General features: G+C 41.9%; 1 protein-coding gene across 1 annotated transcript in view; it reads left to right on the forward strand.

Moving 5' to 3' along the window:
* Window positions 1-22,620, forward strand: part of LOC124795361 (regulator of G-protein signaling 11) — a gene marked incomplete at its 3' end in the record, with an annotated part of 224,942 nt that overhangs the window by 78,251 nt on the left and 124,071 nt on the right. The window contains exon 4 of the mRNA XM_047259363.1: window positions 10,867-10,983. Within this exon, the coding sequence (XP_047115319.1) occupies window positions 10,867-10,983 (117 nt within the window). The remainder of the gene's footprint in view (window positions 1-10,866; window positions 10,984-22,620) is intronic.

Consider the following 22,620-nt stretch of genomic DNA (forward strand, 5'->3'; position numbering starts at 1 on the left):
CACTTCTTATGCCTTGTGTTTCTTGTTCGTTTCTGTCGGCATTGTTATTAAAACAGCACTGTCAGCTATTCGCATTTGCTATAAAAACGCATTATTTCAAAGCAATGCAAATTTTACGAATAAAAATTACTTTTTTGATAAAAAAAGATTTATTTAATAACTAAAACATTAGCACCTCTGCTAGGGCTAACCGATATTCCGATTTTTTTACACGGTTATTAGAAAAAAAGAAAAAATGTATCTCTTATAACCGAAAACAAATAAAAACCGGGAAACCTCGGTCATTCAGAACTAAAATCTCTAGCTTACGCTCGCATCGGGAGCGTTAAAAGTATGACAGGGAGTGCAAGTTGTACTGACCTAAAGTATACCCTGACGCTACTCAACTTTTTTTCTACACATGAGAGCAATACATAAAATTATCTCTATGCATATGTAGCCAACTTGAGATGGATAAGACGTCTAATCACGCTAACAATAGATTAACTAAAAACAACTTTTTAAAAAAATAAATTAACCTGATTACAGTTACGTGAATGCTACACTAGTAACAATAGTGAGTTTTCAGGTGTTCAGCCGAGTTGTTGTTTGCATAGTCTGCGCAACATTCCGACGAGCGACTCAGCCGTCTTCTTCAGGTACTGTACTCGCTGACTGGATTACAACTGCGCCCTTTGATGATTTTTTGTTTTACGGAGCGCGCTTCGTGAAACGACTACTCTCTCAGCGTTTTCCAACCCTGATGGATGCGATTGTCTGCGAGACTTTGATAAATGTAGTGCCGGGCCCCAATTGTTATTTAAAAAATTGGAATCTCTATCCTTGTTTATTAGATTTTCTGTCATCTTTATTTCGATAAACTACTTAATTATGCTGTCCCAGAAAAGTGGCGTTTTCACCGTGATACTGGTCTCGTAGTATTTCGTTTCATGATTACATTCGAGGCGGTTCTCAGCGACAGCTGATTTGCTTATTTGTCCCTTTCATCTCTCCTCGACTGTTATGATAGTCTGCACCACGTAAGACATCACACATTCGCATGGAATGTGATACACACCCAGTGTCGGAGACTTGGAACGTCTTACCATTACAGGAAACACTTTATGTCTTAGCTGAAGCGAGCAAAATACACTAGACGCCATGTTTCCGTAGGAGTCTTCCGATCTTTTCGGCTCTTGAGCCAGCATAAGGCAGATATAAGGGATTTTTGGGTTATCTTCCTCGGTTTCAGTCTCGAATGCTCGAACTCTGTGGAAGAGAGTTCCTGGAATATTTAAACTCTATCCGTCGTAATAAAAGGTCACGATGGAGGTGGAGAAAAAAGGTCAACTACTGTTCCTCGACGTGTTAGTTGAGAGAAGACCGGAAAGATCCTTGATTGACAGTGTGTATAGAAAACCTACGACAACTGACTGCCTCTACACCTCGACCCATCACAAAACTCTGTACTAAAGACTATGGCTCATAGAGCTCGAACACGTTTAGAGAGAGACAGCTTCGCCAGAGAATTACGAGTACAACACCGGCAGTTGATGTTCCGAACGAATGGATACTCAAAGTTTCAAACTGAATGGGAGATGCAGCCAAAGTCAAGAATGCCTGAGAAAGAGGCTGAGACTGAAACCCATGAAGGTAAGTCATAAATTGCTTGTCTGCCTTATGCTGGCCCAATATCCGGAAAGATCGGTAACTCCTACGCAAACATGGCGTCTAGTGCATTTCGCTAGCTTGAGCTAAGATAAAAAGTATTGCTTGTAATGTAAAGACGATCCAAGTCTCCGAAATTGGGTGCGTATCGCATTGCATGCAAATGTGCTATGTCTTACGTTGGACAGACTATTAGGACAGTCGTGGAGAGATGCAAGGAACATCAGCGACGTAACCGTCTAAAACAAACAAGCAAACCAGTTGTCGCAGAGCACCGTCTCGAATGTAATCATGAAATGAATTACCAAGAGACCAGTACCACAATGCAAACGTCACGTTTCGGGATAGCATAATTAAGTACTTTATCGAAATAAAGACGTCAGAAAACCTAATAAACAAGGATGGAAATTCCAATTTCGTAAATAACAATTGGGGTCGGCACTCCGTTTACTAAAATCTCGCTGACAATCACATCCATCAGAGTTGGAAAACGCTGAGGGAGTTGTCGTTTCACGGAGGGTGCTCCGTAAAACAAAAGATAATCAAAGGGCGCAACTGAAGTCCAGTCAGCGAGTACAGATAATAGTAAAACTCGCAGTACCTGAAAAAGACGGCTGGGTTGCTCTTCGGAATGCTGTGCAGAATATGGTAACAACAACTAAAAACCTGAGCGATCATACCATAACACTGTTTAAATTATGCTAATCACTATAAGTAAATATTGGTATCATTCTTATTTATATCCATTTATATAATTTTACACATAATAGAGCTCTTTAAAAAAAGAAGATTCCTTTGCGGAAGAAATTCAAATGCTGCACACGGTCAAAATCTTATCGATCGTAAGTCCGGTAAGCTAATATTAATATCTGGCTTATACACCAAGCTGACAAAAGTCATGGGATGCCTCCAAATATTGCGTCACTTCTTCTTTTAGCCGGCGCAGTGCAGGAAATCGACGTGGCGTGGACTCCACAAGTCGTTGGAAATCCCCTGCCGAAATACTGAGCCGTGCAGTATCTGGTGCCCTCCACACTTGCGTAGGTGTTGCCGGCGCAGGATTTTGTGCACGAACTGACCTCTCGATTATGTTTCATAAATGTTCAATTGGATTCGTGTCGGACGATCTTGGTGGTCAAATCATTCGCTCGAACTGTCCAGAATGTTCTTCAAAACAGTCGCGAACAACTGATGCCTAGTGATATGGCGCAATGTAATCCACAAAACATCCATCGTTGTTTCGGAACATGAAGTCCATGAATGGCTGCAAATGGTCTCTAAGTAGCCGAAAATTACCAAGACCTAGTCCATGCGCAAACGTTAAACGAAGATCGTAGTTCACTGCGCTGTCCGTGATGAGAGTTACTGCCTGAAATCAGGTATTCCCAGTACACTCTTGACACTGCAGATCCTGGAATATTTAATTCCCTAACTATTTCCGAAGGGGAATGTCGCATGCGACTATCTCCAACAACCATTCCGAGTTCAGAGTCTTTTAATTTCCGTCGTGCTGCCATAATCACGTCTGAAACCTTTGCACATGAATCATCTAAGTACAAATGACATCTATGACCTTTCCAAACTTGTGTTTGCCGATGCGATCGCCATCCGTATATGTGCATATCGCTATCCAATAACGTCTGCCATCCCAGTGTGTATCACTAATGAATTTCGCCAACGAAAAGATTTTCTAACTAAATCTTCTTCTCAAGTAGTAAAGACCAAGAATTATGAAAAGCAGACATTTACGGAATAAATCCTTTCTTTATTACCAAACTACGGAAAGAAACTCACCGAAGTTATTCCTCTCCATTCAGAGAGAACTCGCACCAGTTGTGGTTGTTTGCTAACAAGATTCATTTATAAATCCAAAAGAAATTTAATTAACTCTGTTTGCTTTCGCTTTACCGAATGTTGTTCATTAATTTATGACTGACTGCGTGTTTTATATTATTTTCCGTAATTTCAGAACTAATTATGAGTTTGTAATTACTCTGACATTTACATGATAATTCACCCTTTTTGTGTCTCTGAACTTTATAGCTATTAGGACCGTCTCATAGCCCCTTGTTTTCTCCGTATTATTACGTCTGACTAGAAGATAGAGGTGAAAGTTATATTTTAATTCTGAATTGCGAGATCACATTTTTAAAGTGTACATTCACGGCATTCGAGCTCGACTCTGTTCGCCGTATCTGTTAAAAATTTCACTAACAAGTCTCATCCACTTCAGGTGTCGTCTGTATAAGAATACTCATCACAAGAAATGTATTACTGCAGTTTCCGGGTAATCGAAGCAACGCTTTCTTTAAGTTGCAAATAAATCTCTATTTCGTCTATAGTTCTTCAGTATCACTAGAGAAAAAGGTAATTTGACTGTTTCTAGGTTCCATTTGCTATTAATGATGTCACACAATAACTCTATAACTATCCAATGAACAGCTTAGTAGCCTTCGTTTCACTTTCACTTTGCGATTGAGTCTTTCTCAGAACTTCATTCAAACTATCCGTAACATATCAAACATGAAAAAAGAAACAGTAAAATGTTTCACTGGATAATATTTTGCCATTGGATAGCTGCCTCAAACCGGATAATGACCGAAAATACTACCGATCAAACGCTACTCCCTGTCAAACGTCTACACAGTTCGTTCGAGTCATTGTTGACTCAAAGATCAACTAATGACCACTCTGATTTTGCTCCTCCAATGATTCGTTTACTGCATTTTCTAATACTTCGGAAATAACAGTCGATTACGGTTTTTGCGAAACGTAGCGGTACATTTTCTGTAGTGGCTTGTGCTCAATACGTCGAGCAGCAGTTATGTGCAACGCACTGCAGTGCTCTTTCGATAGCAGTTCAAACCGACATTAGGCTACCGTCCACTAGCTGCTACCGCGCGAGCTGGCACAGTCGTCAGCACACTGGACTCGCATTCCAGGGGACGATGGTTCGAACACGCGTCCGGCCATCCTGACTTAGGTTTTCCGTGATTTCACTAAATTTCTTCAGGCAAATGCCGGGATGGTTGCTTTGAAATGGCACAGCCGACTTCCCCAATCCGATGGGACTGATGACCTCGCTGTTTGGTCCCCTGCTCCAGAATCAATCAATCAACCAACCAACCCACTAGCTCCGAAGAAATTTTTATCTAAATTATGCATATTCGGTGTTTTTTGTATTTTCTGTGTGGGTAGGTATAAACGTGTCAGCTTAGTATGGTGATGTTAATTTCAGTCGTATTTTCACCTGTGTATCTCTCGTTGCTGTGACTACCTCCAAACCTGTATTTACCTTAGACAGCGAGTTTGCAAAATCAATACGCGTTCGTAATTACAGTAGATGTATCTCATGTTATTGTAGCACATCACGATACATACGTTTCTCCGCTTTAATCTTCGTTCGCTCTACATGTTGTCAAAGTCCATTTGAGTTAAGTTAATTAATATCCCATTTTCACAAACATTTTCGTTCGCTAAACTCGCCAGAGGTTTCCTTCCTAACTGGATTGAAAAGGGGTGAGGGGGTGAGGCAAGGTTACGCTCTCTTTAGGTCTCACGTTACTCGTTCGTGTTTACAAAAAAAAATGTCAAAATTATCATACATAATCTCTCCAATTACCACTTACGATGTCACTTCCAAATTGAAATGTCAATCAAATAAATATTCCACTGCAATCTGTTTTCATAGACTTCAGTAGTAAGAGCTAACTTCACTATAAATGAAGTGCGACAAATCTTAAAAATGCTGCTCGTTGTTAACTGTATAGCGAACGAATTGACTTTACTTTTCCATAAATTTTTCACAGTTGGGTAAAATCTTTTTACCTCATAGTAGATTCAAATATTTCACGAAACATTTTTTTTTAAATCAAATAAAAACTTTTCATAGAAACTTCTCACATTTCGTGATAATTTTATGTCACTCTCCTCGTACAACGTGAATCAAGTAACGTAAGTAATGACGGCTAGTGGTATTCATTATATTGTATCACAACAGTCTTAACTCCCCACAATTCTCCTTTTTTTCCCAAGAATGGTCGCAGTCAGGAGTCGATGCGCAAGCGACCATCTTCTTCCCCGTTTCCGTCGAGCGTATTGTGAAGTTGACCAGAAACTCTTACGGCTGACTGTGTAGATGCAGACTTCCGCATCGTCGCTCATGTAACGTAGGGAAAACAGCATCGTTTTTAGACACAGTATAAACAATCACCTTACAATCCGCAAACAAGAAAATATTTAACAGCTACACTTACCTGTTAAGATCCGCTTATCCTTTGCGCTGACCAAGAAAGCTATTGAGGAACCTTCTCGTCCCACTACAAGCTGGAATCTGGCCAGGAAAGTAGTTTTAGTAGGAACTGATCAACAAATAGAGCGGATTGTGCTCCTTTGACCACAATAAGCTTATTTTCTCGCAACAATTTAAGTGACCTAGCATGATAGACTAACCTATTGAATCGACTCCCGATCAAAAGCTCAACTACTCTGAAAACCAATTCTTCACTAGAGCCATAACTACGAAAAGACAATGGAAGAGCGTTATTAACACTTTTAACAACAGTAACATTTTAGATTGTGAACGTCTGTGATCCAGCTAGCGACTAGCTTTGATGCTGGGGACGTCCATTAACATCTAGAGCACGTCCACACAATTTGCTTTCATTCTCGTCGTGTCGGCAATTCCAAAGCTTCTCACTTACTTATATTTCCCTACTGCATTATCATAAAATTTTAAGCATTGAACAACAATATATGAAAAAAGACAAGTTTCTAATAATCGATAACAACAAAATCAATTATTAATCTACGTAAAGGCTACCTGTATCGGTTGGCGTTTGTGTAGACTTTTAGCCGTCCTGCTCTAGGATCTGTCATTGCCGCACTGTTGTTCAGTCTGCACGTAAGGGACATGCCAGAAACTGTAGGAAGCACGCAGCAGACAGTTTTTTTTCCATCAGTCTTCTGGTGGTTTGATGCGGCCTGACATGAATTCCTCTGGTGTGCCAACCTCTTCATCTCAAAGTGGCACTTGCAATTGCAACCTCTGTGCATTTGCTAGATATATTCCAATCTCTTTTTTCCTCTACTGTTTTTTTCCCCTGTACTGGCCCTCTAGTAACATGGAACTCATCCCCTAATGTCGTATCATCCTGTCCCTTCTCCTTGTCAGAGTTTTCTACATGTTCCTTTCCGGTTCTGCGCAAAACCTCCTCATTCCTTACCTTATCAGTCTACCTAACTTTCAACATTTCTCTGTAGCAGCACATCCCAAATGCTTCGATTCTCTTCTGTTCCGCTTTTCCCACAGTCCATGTTTCACTACCATACAATATTGTGCTCCAAACATACATTCTCAGAAATTTGTTCCTCAAATTAAGGCCTATGTTTCATGCTATTAGACTTGTCTTGGCCTAATCGGACAAAAACCGGAGTGATAGTTTTCCACCCCAATAACCGCTTAGCAAACCAGCCGCTAGAAGTCACCTTCTGTACAAATCAGTTATGAACAACCCTGACCTTAAGTATCTCGAAAACACACTCGATCGTTCGCTGTCATTCACAACTCACCTCACGTAATTTTCAGACAAGTTAAATACCAGAACAAATTTATACGGAAACTGGGTGGAACTTCTTGGGGGCCCTCTAGATACTCTCCGTACAGCGGCCTTGTCTCTTGTACAATTTGTGGCTGGATTTTGCGCGCTGGTATGGTACAAAGAGTTTGCATGTCAGTAATATGGATAATGATTTCGGCTATGCCATGAGAATAATTCCTTGAATGTACCTTATTTTATCCTGTTGTTTCATCGAATGATGCAGTGGGAAACTACACTGGTGTCCAAAATTAAAACAACACACGTAAATTTTGCAAGGTTGGGTTTATTTTGCCACACAACAGTATCAACAGGTGGTAGTAAAATAGAAACAATGTAAAGTGTACAATACGCAATCAACTGCAACATACTTAATGGCAGACAAAAATGTTCTTCATTTTTTTCCAACTTAACGGATTTGTACACACACTCTGACAACTGCTTAATTTGCTCAGTATGGGATGTGACCATCTGTGACACCAATAGAGACCTGACAGTGGCGGGACATGTTGTGAATGACTTCATCAATCTTATGTTGAGGGAACAACGCCCATTCTCCCTGCAGAGCTGCTCACAAGTCTTGGAGAGTGGTTGGTGGATGCTGACGTAATGTAACCCGTCTCCCTAGCGCATTCCAGATATGCTCTATGGGACTCAAATCGGGAGAGTGAGCAGGCCACGCCTTGTGTGCAATATCTTCCTTTAACAAAAAAAACATCAAACAACCGGGCTCTACAATGTCAAGCATAATCATCCATCAATACGAAGTATGAGCCCATAGCACCTCGCAACAACTCGCGCATGAAATCTCAATATCTCCTCACGGTACCTGACAACAGTTAAATCTTGCTGATTCACCTGTACAGTTTCATGAAGAGGTGTTCGAGAGATAAACATAATCCCTGCCCACACCATTAGCAATTCTTCTGTTTTAATCTGCGGTTCATAACCAATAGAGTGTGGTCGGATTTGCCTTAAATAACTATTGCATAAAGGCAGTAAATCTTCACAGAAAATACTCATCCTAGGATAAGGACATAACTTTTATTTTTGGATTGTTAACGTAACTAATCTTCAGATGTCCACTCTAGAACATATTTTACTAACAAAGGATTGCAACAGACGGAAAACACTGAGCTTATTGTAAGATATTTTAAAATTGCTATAGGTGAAATTAAGACAGCACGTAATTTAGCTTAATCCGAAAGGCATTTGACATCTTGGTGTAATTAAGGGTGAAAAATGGGTCCACCTTGGCACCTCATGGCCAAAACGGCATTACAAAACAGTTGTTAACGGTGTAAATGTTCCAAGAAGTCTAAAATCTTCTGTATGTTGGGAAAGTAATGACTTCTTTTCGGGACCTGTACACTATTACCTACGTTAAATATTCAGAAAAGGATAAAAAGTATCTAAATTACGCAAAATTATTGGTCTGTTGGGTGAGTTTACGTATTGTTCTGAAAGAGAAGAGACCAAGATCTATGCTCGGATCATTCTGTTGAATCAGGACAAGACTTTGGTCATGTACATCATTCTGATGGGACAAGCCCGATCGCAAGGGTTTCGAAATACACTGACGTCCAAAATTAAATCAACAAACTGCTATTTCCTCGTCCTCTGCTAACTCACGATATAATCATACAAAACGTCAACAGATGTCGTTACGATCGTGTTCTGCACAGAAGATGATGTTGCGATCAACGGACAGCCACGCCAACGATGACGTCAGGGCACTTATCAAACGCAGTAGTGTTTGCCGGGTAGTCGCACATCCGCAGTCGCTGTGTACACAGTCACAGACAGTGCGGTGTGGCCTATAAACTCTCTGCTGTGGAGGGCCATAGGAAGAATGAAAGCAGGAGAGTCGGAAACTGATAAGGCCCGATGGCTCAATTTCTTGGATGAGGCGACAGAGAGATCTAAACTTTATCCCGGAGACGAGGACAGGGCCGACCATGTGTAACAGCAGAAAGAGAGGACCGTTATTTGGCTGTAACGACACGACAGTACTGCCGTATTACTGCATTGCAGCTCGCATCTGACCTCGCAGTATCCCCTGAACGTGTTGTACCGAGGCAAACGGTGTACAGAAGGCTCCATTAGAGTTGCATTTACTGTTGGAGACCTGCTGTCTGTTTACCTCTGGCGTGTCTTTACAGAAGGGAACGTCTAAAGTGGAGACTTCAGCATGCCACCTGGACGGCCGGGCAGTGGGCCAATGTTCTTTTCACAAATATATGCGTCACTACAGATATTCGGATTTAGGTTATGGCATTTTCAATATGCCTGCCATCATTGGCGATGACGTGGCGCAGACGATTAGCGAAATTCTGCATGACCCGCTGGAGTGTCGGAACATCGATGTTGTCGATGACATCCTGAATGGCTGCTTTCAGCTCAGCAATGGTTCTGGTGTTATTGCTGTACACCTTATCTTTAGTCCCACAAAAAGGAGTGGCATGTGTTCAGAGCCGGAGAATATGGCGGCCAATCGAGGCCCACGCCAGTCACCACTGGCTACCCAGAGCCAGGTTGCGGTCCCAGAGTGCTCCTACAGGACAACAAACACACACACTCCAGCTTCGATGGGGTCGATGCACGAACCGCATCTTATCTAAATCAGGGTCACTCTGGATAATGGGGATGAAATCACCTTACAAAACCTTCACGTACCGTTCGGTAGTCACAGTGCCATCAAGGAATATCGCACCAATTAGTCCGTGACTAGACATTGTACACCAAACAGTTACCCGTTGAGTGTGAAGAACTTCTCGATTGCCAAATGCGGATTCTCAGTCACTTATTGATGAACACACCCAGATGAAAGCAGGGCACGTCGCTAAACCAAACAATGCGCATACGCATACTAATTCCCATCGTGCCCCACGGCCAACCGTGCAGTTTGGACGTCCTAACGCAAACCGTTCAGAAATTATGACGATTTAATTTCATATAGTTCAATAACTGTCTCCTTGCATGTAGACTACGTACGTGAAACACAATGTCTGTGTTGAAAATAGACATTTTTATTTTCCAGCTTTTGGTCACCCTAATGTCATACATATCTGTTTAGATTTCCTGGAAAGTCGTAATCAAATGATATGAAAGAAAAAAGCTGTTACTACAACATTAAGGAACTAAATTACGTGCTCATACCAACTTCTATATGCAACTGGCACTCTCTTGAATGTGTTACATAGTCATTCGTCTAAAGGATGTTCGCAACAGTACACATCTTAAATCGCACATTAAGACTAAAAATATTCACAATATTAAACTGGCTGTAATATATGTATGATCATCTCAAAATAATATAAATAACGTGACCGCTGCTGTAAGCTCACTTATTTTCATGCGACTCTTAAATCATAAATAATTAAATAAACTGTTTCAAACAGAGAAATAATTACACATACATATGCTCACTTAAGAGTAGTTCGATTTTTAAACTTAGCTATACTGCATGAGTTCTGTGATTGTACATCTGCCCACTTTTTAACTTACTCCGCTTTTCAATGATTAAACGCCACATTTACGGTAAAGAGTGAAGTAGAACTTTTGTGAAATCACTGTTCAGCTTGTTGCTGGTGTGCGGCTAGCCACGTGTTGTCTGTTGCAGACCCCCTACTACTGGCCCTGGCAACACCGCATGCCGGACAACGTGGAGTACGCCATCTACCTGGCCAAACGCACACTACGCAACAAGCAGCGCCACGGGCTCGAAGACTACGAGCTGGTAAGTGTCTGCCTTCGATTCAAGCCTCCTAAAATCATTAGCGAGACACTTTTACTAACACAATTTCGTAATTTTGTTGTTGTGGCCTTCAGTCCAGAGGCTGGTTTGATGCAGTTCTCCATGCTACTCTATTTTGTGCAAGCTTCATCATCTCCAAGTAACTACTGCAGCCTACATCCTTCTGAATTTGCTTAGTATATTCAAGTCCTGGTCTCCCTCTACGATTTTTACCCTCCACGCTGCCCTCCAATACTAAATTGGTGATCCCTTGGTGCCTCAGAACATGTCCAACCAACCGATCCCTTCTTCTAGTCAAGCTGTGCCACAAATTCCTCTTCTCCCCAATTCAGTTAAGTACCACCTCATTAGTAACGTGATCTACCCATCTAATCTTCAGCATTCTTCTGTAGCACCACATTTCTAAAGCTTCTATACTCTTCTTGCTAAACTGTTTATCGTTCATTTTGCACTTCCATACATGGCTACACCCTACACAAATACTTTCAGAAAAGACTTCCTGACACCTAAATCTATACTTGATATTAACAAATTTATCTTCCTCAGAAACGCTTTCCTTTCCATTGCCAGCCTACAATTTCATAATACGTTTAAAAAAATGTTCTGAAATATCTAATATTTTGTTGTGCTACACAGAACACTTCCGTGCGCATGTGAGAAAACAAAATATCTTGTCAGAAATAGAGTGATTCCCAGCTTTGGAGGTAATTACCCATCTGAAAGGATTCCGGCATGTTCACAAAATTAAATAATGCTTAAAAGACCATTACTATTATCACTGTTTACTGTAATACTAATTACATAAGTTGCTTGTGATTAAATTATTTTATTTTAAATATCGACATTAAAGTGTGGCACACTGTGATGGAAGTTGCAGCTTGCGTAGCGAATGTATGAGCAACATCATTATCATCACGTAGTCTACCCATTGCAAACATACTTCGTAACATTCGTGTATTACACTACTCGCCATTAAAATTGCTACACCACGAAGATGACGTGCTACAGATGCGAAATTTAACCGACAGGAATAAGATGCTGTGATATGCAAATGATTAATTTTTCAGAGCATTCATATGAAGTTGGCGCCGGTGGCGACACCTACAACGTGCTGACATGAGCAAAGTTTCCAACCGATTTCTCATACACAAACAGCAGTTGACCGGTGTTGCCTGGTGAAACGTTGTTGTGATGCCTCGTGTAAGGAGGAGAAATGCGTACCATCACGTTTCCGACTTTGATAAAGGTCTGATTGTAGCCTATCGCGATTGCGGTTTATCGTATCGCGACATTGCTGCTCGCGTTGGTCGAGAGCCAATGACTATTAGCATAATATGGAATCGGTGCGTTCAGGAGGGTAATACGGAACGCCGTGCTGGATCCCAACACCCTCGTATCACTAGCAGTCGAGATGACCGGCATATTATCCTCATGGCTGTAACGGATCGTGCAGGCACGTCTCGATCCCCGAGTCAACAGATGGGGACGTTTGCAAGACAACAACCATCTGCACGAATAGTTCAACGACGTTTGCAGCAGAATGGACTATCAGCTCGGAGACCATGGCTGCGGCTACCCTTGACGCTGCATCACAGACAGCAGCGCCTGCGATAGTGTACTCAACGACGAACTTGGTTGCACGAATGGCAAAACGTCATTTTTTTCGGATGAATCTTGGTTCTGTTTACAGCATCATGATGGTCTCATCCGTGTTTGGCGACATCGCCGTGAAAGCACATTGGAAGCGTGTATTCGTCATCGCCATACCCGGCGTGATGGTATGGGGTGCCATTGGATACACGTCTCGGTCAACTCTTGTCCGCATTGACGGCACTTTGAACATTGGACGTTACATTTCAGATGTGTTACTATACGTGGCTCTACCCTTCATTCTATCCCTGCGAAACCCTACTTTTCAGCAGGATAATGCACGACCGCATGTTGCAGGCTGTACGGGCCTTTCTGGGTACAGAAAATGTTCGACTGCTGCCCTGACCAGCACATTCTCCAGATCTCTCACCAAATGAAAACGTCTGGTCAATGGTGGCCGACCAACTGGCTCGTCACGATACGCCAGTCACTAATCTTGATGAACTGTGGTATCGTGTTGAAGCTGCATGGGCAGCTATACCTGTACACGCCATCCAAGCTCTGTTTGACTCAATGCCCAGGCGTATCAAGGCCGTTATTACGGCCAGAGATGGTTGTTCTGGGTACTGATTTCTCAGGATCTATGCACCCAAATTGCGTGAAAATGTAATCACATGTCAGTTCTAGTATAATATATTTGTCCAATGAATACCCGTTTATCATCTGCATTTATTCTTGGTGTAGCAATTTTAATGGCCAGTAGTGTACATTAAGTCTGAGACTGAGCGCTTTACACAGCCTTCATAATGGCATCTGTAACAGATGTGTGTTCCAAGCAGAGAGTTGCCACTGAATTTCTTTCGAAGGAAAACCAGAACATATCAGATATTCATAGGCGTTTCCAGAGTATGTATGGAGACTTGGCAGTCAACGAAAGCTCGGAGAGTCGTTAGGTGAGGTGTCTGTCATCATCGCAACATGGTCGCGCAAACTTCCCCGACCTCCAGCATGCAAGTTTATCCTCACAGCTATGACTATTGCAGTGTCGCAACATGCGGACACTGTCATTCGAGGTGCTCAACGGATCGCAATCAAACAACTCGCTGCTCAGCTGGACGCGTCTGTTGGTAGTGCTGTCACATTCGTCCACCAGTTATGGTACTCAAAGTTATGTGCCCACTGCGTTCCTCGCCGCCTAACGGAAGATGATGATAAAGAGTGCGGGCTTTCAAAATAAAAAAATGTGGCCTTGAACTACGTACCCTCAGACTCAGAGTTGAAATATTAAAGGTTTTGGCTGGTCTCATTATATCAGTTGCTGTCGCTGCATAAAAATGTTAAAAATATAAATATACACATGAATCTAATGGTCAAAGGTTCCTATCACTCTGCAGTTGCTAATTTTGAATGTAACATAGAAAGTTACAAATGAAATATTTCAATTAAATAAAATCTTTCAAATGGCTCTGAGCACTATGGGACTTAACATCTTAGGTCATCAGTCCCATAGAACTTAGAACTACTTAAACCTAACTAACCTAAGCACATCACACACATCCAAGCCCGAGGCAGGATTCGAACCTGCGGCCGCAGCAGTCACGCGGTTCCAGACTGAAGCGCCTAGAACCGCACGGCCACCGCGGCTGGCAAATAAAATCTGCAGGTACTATTTTTAACAACTTTAAATGATGAATACGATAGCAGAAGTACCTTTAAGAATGCCGTTTATTACTGCAAAACACTTATTGGTGTCGATGGCTCAGCAATTAAAAAAATATAAGTTTAATAACAGGGACACAATAGATTCCCACTACACATAATTAGTTATGAACAACAACATAGCTCGCGCGATATTCACGTCTAAACGCATACTACGTATCACTGCAGAAGCCACCGAAATCTCACAAGTGCACAAGTCGGCACTACGAAATGTTTCTATCTCCCGCGACCACGCGCAAACTGCTGCACTCTCCAAGTATTTCCCGCGACCATCCATCGCGCCTCCCCGTCCAGCACTCTCCGTGTCCCGTGCGACCGCCCGTCACGCCGTCCTGTTCAGTACTCCTTGTGTCCTTTATGGAAATGATGCTCCTCCCCAATTTCCATACAGTCCCTCCACTGACTTCTGTCGTCGCCTACCGTAGTAACGAACGCTATGATTGGCTAGAGCGCTCCCACCATGTCTCCAAGCCAATACACTCACAAACATACTGAAACACATACGAAATACTGGATTTAATTTTAAATAACTTGAAATTAAATAAATATTCCTATGGCTGGACCATAAAAACTCTCTAACACACATTATTAAATGCATAAATAAATGAAATTAACATATATCAAAGGAACAGAAACAAAGTAGGCCAGTAGCTTAATGTCTCTGTGCCTTCTAAAACACAGTAATTATTTGACCAATTTGTTCATGAATAGTATATATCGGATATAAGCAAATACATAAACGAATAAATATATTTACAAGCATGCTGCTACCGTTTTTTCGTGTAACTGTGGAGTAGTTATGGCCTGACGCGATCAATAGTAATCGGCCACTTTGACCCTTAATAACTCATGTACTATTTAAATTACATGCCTGTAATTCACACCAATTTACATCTACATCTACATTTATACTCCGCAAGCCACCCAACGGTGTGTGGCGGAGGGCACTTTACGTGCCACTGTCATTACCTCCCTTTCCTGTTCCAGTCGCGTATGGTTCGCGGGAAGAACGACTGCCGGAAAGCCTCCGTGCGCGCTCGAATCTCTCTAATTTTACATTCGTCATCTCCTCGGGATGTATAAGTAGGGGAAAGCAATATATTCGATACCTCATCCAGAAACGAACCCTCTCGAAACCCGAACAGCAAGCCACACCGCGATGGAGAGCGCCTCTCTTGCAGAGTCTACCACTTGAGTTTGCTAAACATCTCCGTAACGCTATCACGGTTACCAAATAAACCTGTGACCAAACGCGCCGCTCTTCTTTGGATCTTCTCCATCTCCTCCGTCAACCCGATCTGGTACGGATCCCACACTGATGAGCAATACTCAAGTATAGGTCGAAAGAGTGTTTTGTAAGCCACCTCCTTTGTTGTTGGACTACATTTTCTAAGGACTCTCCCAATGAATCTCAACGTGGCACCCGCCTTACCAACACTTACTTTTATATGATCATTCCACTTCAAATCGTTCCGTATGCATACTTCCAGATATTTTACAGAAGTAACTGCTACCAGTGTTTGTTCCGCTATCATATAATCATACAATAAAGGATCCTTCTTTCTATGTATTCGCAATACATTACATTTGTCTATGTTAAGGGTCAGTTGCCACTCCCTGCACCAAGTGCCTATCCGCTGCATATCTTCCTGCATTTCGCTGCAATTTTCTAATGCTGCAACTTCTCTGTATACTACAGCATCATCCGCGAAAAGCCACATGGAACTTCCGACACTATCTACTAGGTCATTTATATATATTGTGAAAAGCAATGGTCCCATAACACTCCGCTGTGGCACACCAGAGGTTACTTTAACGTCTGTAGACGTCTCTCCATTGATAACAACATGCTGTGTTCTGTTTGCTAAAAACTCTTCAATCCAGCCACACAGCTGGTCTGATATTCCGTAGGCTCTTACTTTGTTTATCAGGCGACAGTGCGGAACTGTATCGAACGCCTTCCGGAAGTCAAGGCAAATGGCATCTACCTGGGAGCCTGTATCTAATATTTTCTGGGTCTCTTGAACAAATAAAGCGAGTTGGGTCTCACACGATCGCTGTTTCCGGAATCCATGTTGATTCCTACAGAGTAGATTCTGGGTTTCCAGAAATGACATGATACGCAAGCAAAAAACATGTTCTAAAATTCTACAACAGATCGATGTCAGAGATATAGGTCTATAGTTTTGCGCATCTGCTGGACGACCCTTCTTGAAGACTAGGTTTACACTAATAGCTTTCTAAAGACACGTCGATCGACGAAATCGGATGAACCGTTTAGATATTGGAAATTCGTGGTTGGGTGTTACTTGTATAGTTTACAGTCAGATACTAAACCTTAAACTAATAAAGATATTGAAAATCTGATTACACCATCAGAATCGTTGTGCAAATAATGGTAATGTACATATTTCTTTTTTAGGTATGATGATTCCTCTGGCTATTATTAATTTCTACATGAACTGTGAAATGTCTGCCATTATAGTTTCACAAAGTCCGCCATCTTTGGCACTCCCGGCATACAAATCTCCTTCGTCGACACAAAGCACAGCTCTCGACACAACGTCAACATGGAATTCCCAGCCACGCGGTCGGCTTCGACCACGACCTCTTGCTCCGGCTAACGTTCGGCGCCACGCGGTTGCTGACGAGCTCCGACTGCCGAGAGGCCCGTGCAGCCGCGCCAACTCCGGACTTAGAATATTTTCAGGGCGCCACAACTCATCCGTTACCTCACAAGAGGAACAAAGGACCGTCTATGCAGAAACGCTTGCGCATTACGAAGCTGACTGTGGCAATTTTTTGTCGAATATCGCCACAGGTGATGAAGTGGGTATTCATCACTTCGAATCGAAAACACAATGGCAACACATGAAGTGGTGCCACACCACCTCTCCTTGGAATAAAAGTAAAGCCGCGCCCTCAGCCATCTTAAAGTCATGGTGACCGGCTTCTGGGACGCTGAAGGGGTTATTCCGTTTGATGTCCTCCCTCATCGTGCAACTATCAACTATGAAGTGTGCAGTGCTACCCTCAGAAAATTGTAGAAAAGAATTCAGCACGTTCGCTGCCACAAAATTGCAAACGAACTTCTCAATGAAAACGTAAGGCCTCATACAAGTCTGCGCACCCGACAGAATCTCACAAAACTTCATGGGACTGTTCTTCCCCATCCACCCTACATCCCGGATCTCGGAACTTCCAGCTTCCATCTGTTTGGTGCAATGAAGGATGCAGTCTACGGAAAGCAGTACTTGGATGATAGGGAGGTTACTGATTCACCAGAATGTTGGCGCCGACATCGACCGGTAGATTGTACCATGCGAGTATACAACGTAAGGTGTATCGGAAGCCTGAATAAAACCAACTTGCTTTCAGATAAAAAGCTTTGTATTACTTGCTGAACGCCCTTTGTACTTTCGTGGACAAAACGAGGGAGACCCCTCGCCTTTTCGTTATGCTGATCCCCACAGCTTTAAAGTCTGCTACACAGCATAACAGGTAAGGCGACGAAGTGCTACCAACATACTATGCAAGTTCGCTCGAGCTGACGTGCTGAGCTAGCACTGGAGAAACTCGCGCTTCGAAGACGCCACAGCATCGTCTGCCACCACTTCGTGGGAAACGAAATACCTGGAGTATAAGCCAATGTGTTGTATTCGCATATCTGTAACTATGACTTGGATCTAAAGTGTGGTTATGGATAGTACTTATGCTTAGAATCTAAAATCATGAATAAAGACAAGGGGAAATGAATTATGCTTCCTTCCTCATCCGTAACATGAAATATGAACTGCGCAGAAAATCATTCACCAGAAGTGAATGTCTTTTTAGTAACACCAAATGATATTAACAGCTTGCCGGCGCGGGTTAGCCGTGCGCTCAACGGCGTCATATCGCTCCTTGCGCCGTCAGTTCGAATACTTCTCCTGGCACAGATGTGTGTTAGGTTAGGTAGGTTGAACTAGTTCTAGATCTAGGGGACTGATGACCTAAGCAGTTTGGTGGCATAGTTCTTAGAGTCATGGTTTGACCTTTCGCGTAAATTTTCTTTACATAAACGGCCGTATGTTTAGATTGCGTTGACATAGCTCACTTTTTTACACCACCAAGAGACCGTATACCGCAGGAAGTGCGATACATTTCCGCTCATTATGTTTACCCGTACTCGAGGTAAACGTGTTTTAAGGGTAGGGTATACAGACAGACGGTTAAGAAAGTGAGACTAGTAGGGTTCCATTTTCACCGATTTACGTGACGAAATCCTAACAACGAAAATAGCTACCACAGTTACTGAAGATGAGGGCCGATAATTTCCCCTACCCTTTATTCGAAATGTTCTAGTTGCAGTCGATACAGCAACATATTAATCGTAGCTACGCTTTCGATCCAAACCACGTTTAGAAGAATGCAAATAAAATCCATTTGCCTATACACGTGATAGTTCAGATCCCACTATCAATGCCACCGCGTTTTAGATGTGCGAGCGTTACCATTGCTAGCTACCTTAAGGAACACTTCGGCTAATGAACGTTTCCTGGCTGTGATACGTCTAATGGAGAATTCGAAACATTGTAGAATACGTTTGGCAGCTATGTCGCAGTTTATTTCCTGGGGTGATGCAGAATTATCCTACTAAATTTACTCGCTAATAACAGTTTTTTGTTATTTCGATAAACATCCCGAATGATTTTCACATAAGCGGTGACATAAAGGTAGACAATTCATGTTTTTGAGTCCAGAAAGCTCTATGCAGATCATTTTGCCATTTTATTGCGAAATTGCCGGCTTATTCATGTCTGGAGTAATAACAGAGGACTTTTTGCCTGAAACCGAGCGAGGTGGCGCAGTGGTTCGACACTGAACTCACATTCGGGAGGACGACGGGTCAATCCCGCGTCCGGCCATCCTGATTTAGGTTTTCCGTGATTTCCCTAAATCGCTCCAGGCAAATGCTGGGATGGTTCCTTTGAAAGGGTACGGCCGACTTCCTTCCCCATCCTTCCTTAATCCGATGAGACCGATGACCTCGTTGTTTGGGGTCTTCCCTCCAAAAACAAAAAAAAAAAACTTTTTGCCTGGGTTGTCTGCTAGCGTAGTGAAAGGTGTTTGCTACTGCAATGGAGGTCTGGTTTTTTTAGGTTCTAGTCTCGATGGAAGCAGATAGACTATCAGTAAAGGAAGTTTAAGAAATTCTCGCGCCCCCAATACGTTTTATTGCTACCTTTATTCTGTACCGTCGCCTTGTGGATGTCGATATGAAACTCTTGTAGAATTTCATACTTGTTACTGCCTACTTTTTCCGCTTCTGTCAATAATTGTGGCACTGAATAATTTTTAACTGAATTTCGTTATGAATCTTCACGCATTGCTAAATTTGCACACTTTCATGGTAGGTCAGCAACGGTAATCCAGTATGACTTGTCTGAACGTTGACACAGACCATTTCGCGGCCGAATGTGCATAATATTTTGCTAATTCGTAACGATCCGGGGTACTTTGTCTTATTAAAACAGTTGTCTCGATAAGCTGAAATTCATTTTTATTAGTACAGTTCATACTAATTAGCGTTTCTTCTTTCATTTATATCTTATATTTAGGTGTCGTGGTTAACACACTAATCAGCATTAATATAGTCTTTCACATGATTGAAAACAGTCTGACAAATTTCTGATAGTTTTTCAATTTCACGCCTGCGCATAGTATGTTGGTAGCACTTCGTCGCCTTGCCTGTTATGCTGTGTAGCAGACTTTAAAGCTGTGCGGGTCAGCATAACGAAAAGGCGAGGGGTCTCGCTCGTTTTGTCCACAACTGTACATCTTCATGACTATCTGCAATTCGCACTTAAGTGTCTGAAAGAGGGTTCTTCGAATAACCTTCAGATTATTTCTCTACCGTTCCACTCTAACAGCGCATGGTAAAAATGAGCACTTAATCTTTACATACGAGCTCTTATTACTCTTAATTTATTACAGTGATTATTTCTCCCTATGAAGGTTGGCGGCGATAAAATATTGTCACATTCAGAGGAGAAAGATGGTGATTGAAATTTCATGAAAAGATCACGCCACGGCGAACAACGTTTTTGTTTAAATGATTGCCATCCAAATTGGCGTATCATATCCGTAACATTCTCTCCCCTATTTCACGATAATACAAAATGAGATGCCCTTCATTCGCGTGATTACCTCACACTTTTCCTTATTCAGAGATAAATGCCACTTTTCGCACCATACTGATATCGTGTCTAAGTAATCTTGTAATTGATTTTGATTTCCTGAAGGCTTTAGAATACTATAAAAGACAGGATGATCTGCAACAATCTGAGAAGGCTGCTCAGAATGTCTCCTAAACCAAGTATATAGATTATGAATAGACTTCCTTGGTGGCAGGGGTGGAGGGGGGGGGGGACACCGTATATCACTTCTGTTGTAATCGGTGATTTTCCGTCGATTACTACGTATTGTGATCTTTCTGACAAAATATCACGAAATCAGTTGGACAACTGAAGTGATACTACACAGGCACGCAATTTGATTATAAGTCTCTTGTGACTAAGAGTGTCAAAAGCCATCTGGAAATCTAGACATATAGAATCAATGCAATTTTTTGTATTATTACATGGTTGGAGACCATGGCTGTTATTTGAAAACAAATGTTGGTGGTGTTGGGACAGCAACCAGCCACAAATTTATTTTCAGTTCCTTTATTCAAAAGGTACCATTACCGGTTTCGAATCATTACAATTTATCGTCAGACGGCTTTCATACTTTCATTAGAACATTTGGTGCGTTTTTTATTGATGAGTTGTCCTAAAATATAAATAATACATTAGTACAAGCACGCCGCACAGATGATTACGTTACAGGTTTGCACTGGGATGTGACTTGCATGAAATGTCAGTCTGGAGTTTTTTTTTTTTTTTTTTCAATATCATTTGTTGGGCGAAAACTATGAAAACAAATACTCCAGACCGACATTTCACGTAGGTCACATGCTAGTGCAAATCTGTGACGCAACCATCTGTGTGGCGTGCATATAATTATGTATGTTCTAATGAAAGCATGAAAGCGTCTGACGATGAATTGTAATTGTGCGAAACCGGTAATGGTACCTTTTGAATAAAGGAACTTAAAATAAATTTGTAGCTGGTTGCTGTCTCAACACCATCAACATATAGACTCAATTTGAGACCCTCTGTCGATAGCACTCAGTAATTAGTGCAAATAAAGAGATAGTTGTGTTTCACAAGAACTGTACTTTATGGGTCCGTGCTGCGTGGCAATGGGCCGTTATGTTCGAGGCAATTCGTAATTTTCGAACGCTGTCTATGTTCCAGAATTCTACTGTAAATCGACGTCAGTGATATGGATCTGTAACTCATCGTATTATTCCTATTGGCTTTCTTGAGCACTAGTGTGACATCTGCAACTTCTCAGTCTTTTGATACGGATCTTTCATCAGGTAGGCGGTTGTATATGATTTCCAAGTGGGGGGCTATTGTATCAGCATACTCTACGAGGAGCCTTACTGATATGCTACCTGAACGGGGCGACTTTCCTTTACTGAACGGCGCGACCGCTACGGTAGCAGGTTCGAATCCTGCCTCGGGCATGGATGTGTGTGATGTCCTTAGGTTAGTTAGATTTAAGTAGTTCTATGGGACTGATGATCTTAGAAGTTCAGTCCCATAGTGCTCAGAGCCATTTGAACCATGTTTTTTGCTTTAAGGTGTTTCGCTATGGTACACCGAGGATATGTATTTCTAACTTATTCATTTTGACAAGTGTTCTCGATTAGAATTCTGGAATTTTTACTCCTTGTTCTTTGGTGAAGAAATTTCAGAAAATGTCAGATTTCAAGACACAGTTTCATTGTGTTAACAACAACTCGCATTAATGTCCGGCTAAGTTTAGAGCCCCAGTAAAACATCGCCAAAGTTGAGATTTTATGACCCCGTGTATTTGACGTGCTTTCTTCAATGCTTCTGCAACATTTTTCTGATCTGTTTTGTGTACCGTGGGGGATCGGCACCATCTTTTACAAGTTTATTTAGTATAAATATTCTCAACTGCGTCAGACACTCCAATTTAAACCACATCTCGTCTACACTTACATATTTAGTTGGGCAGGAGTGGAGATTGTCTCTTAAGAGGGCATGAAGCGAATTTTTGTATGCTTTTTTTTAAACAGATATAATTCGCTTTTACTTTTGGTGGATTTGGGTATTGTAGTAGTCAGTCTCGCTGCAACGGTTTTGTGGTCCCTCATCCCTCTATCAGTCAAGATGCTGCCTATTTGCTCAGGTT

The sequence above is a fragment of the Schistocerca piceifrons genome, chromosome 1 (genome assembly GCF_021461385.2).
Source record: "Schistocerca piceifrons isolate TAMUIC-IGC-003096 chromosome 1, iqSchPice1.1, whole genome shotgun sequence".
Taxonomy (NCBI): domain Eukaryota; kingdom Metazoa; phylum Arthropoda; class Insecta; order Orthoptera; family Acrididae; genus Schistocerca; species Schistocerca piceifrons.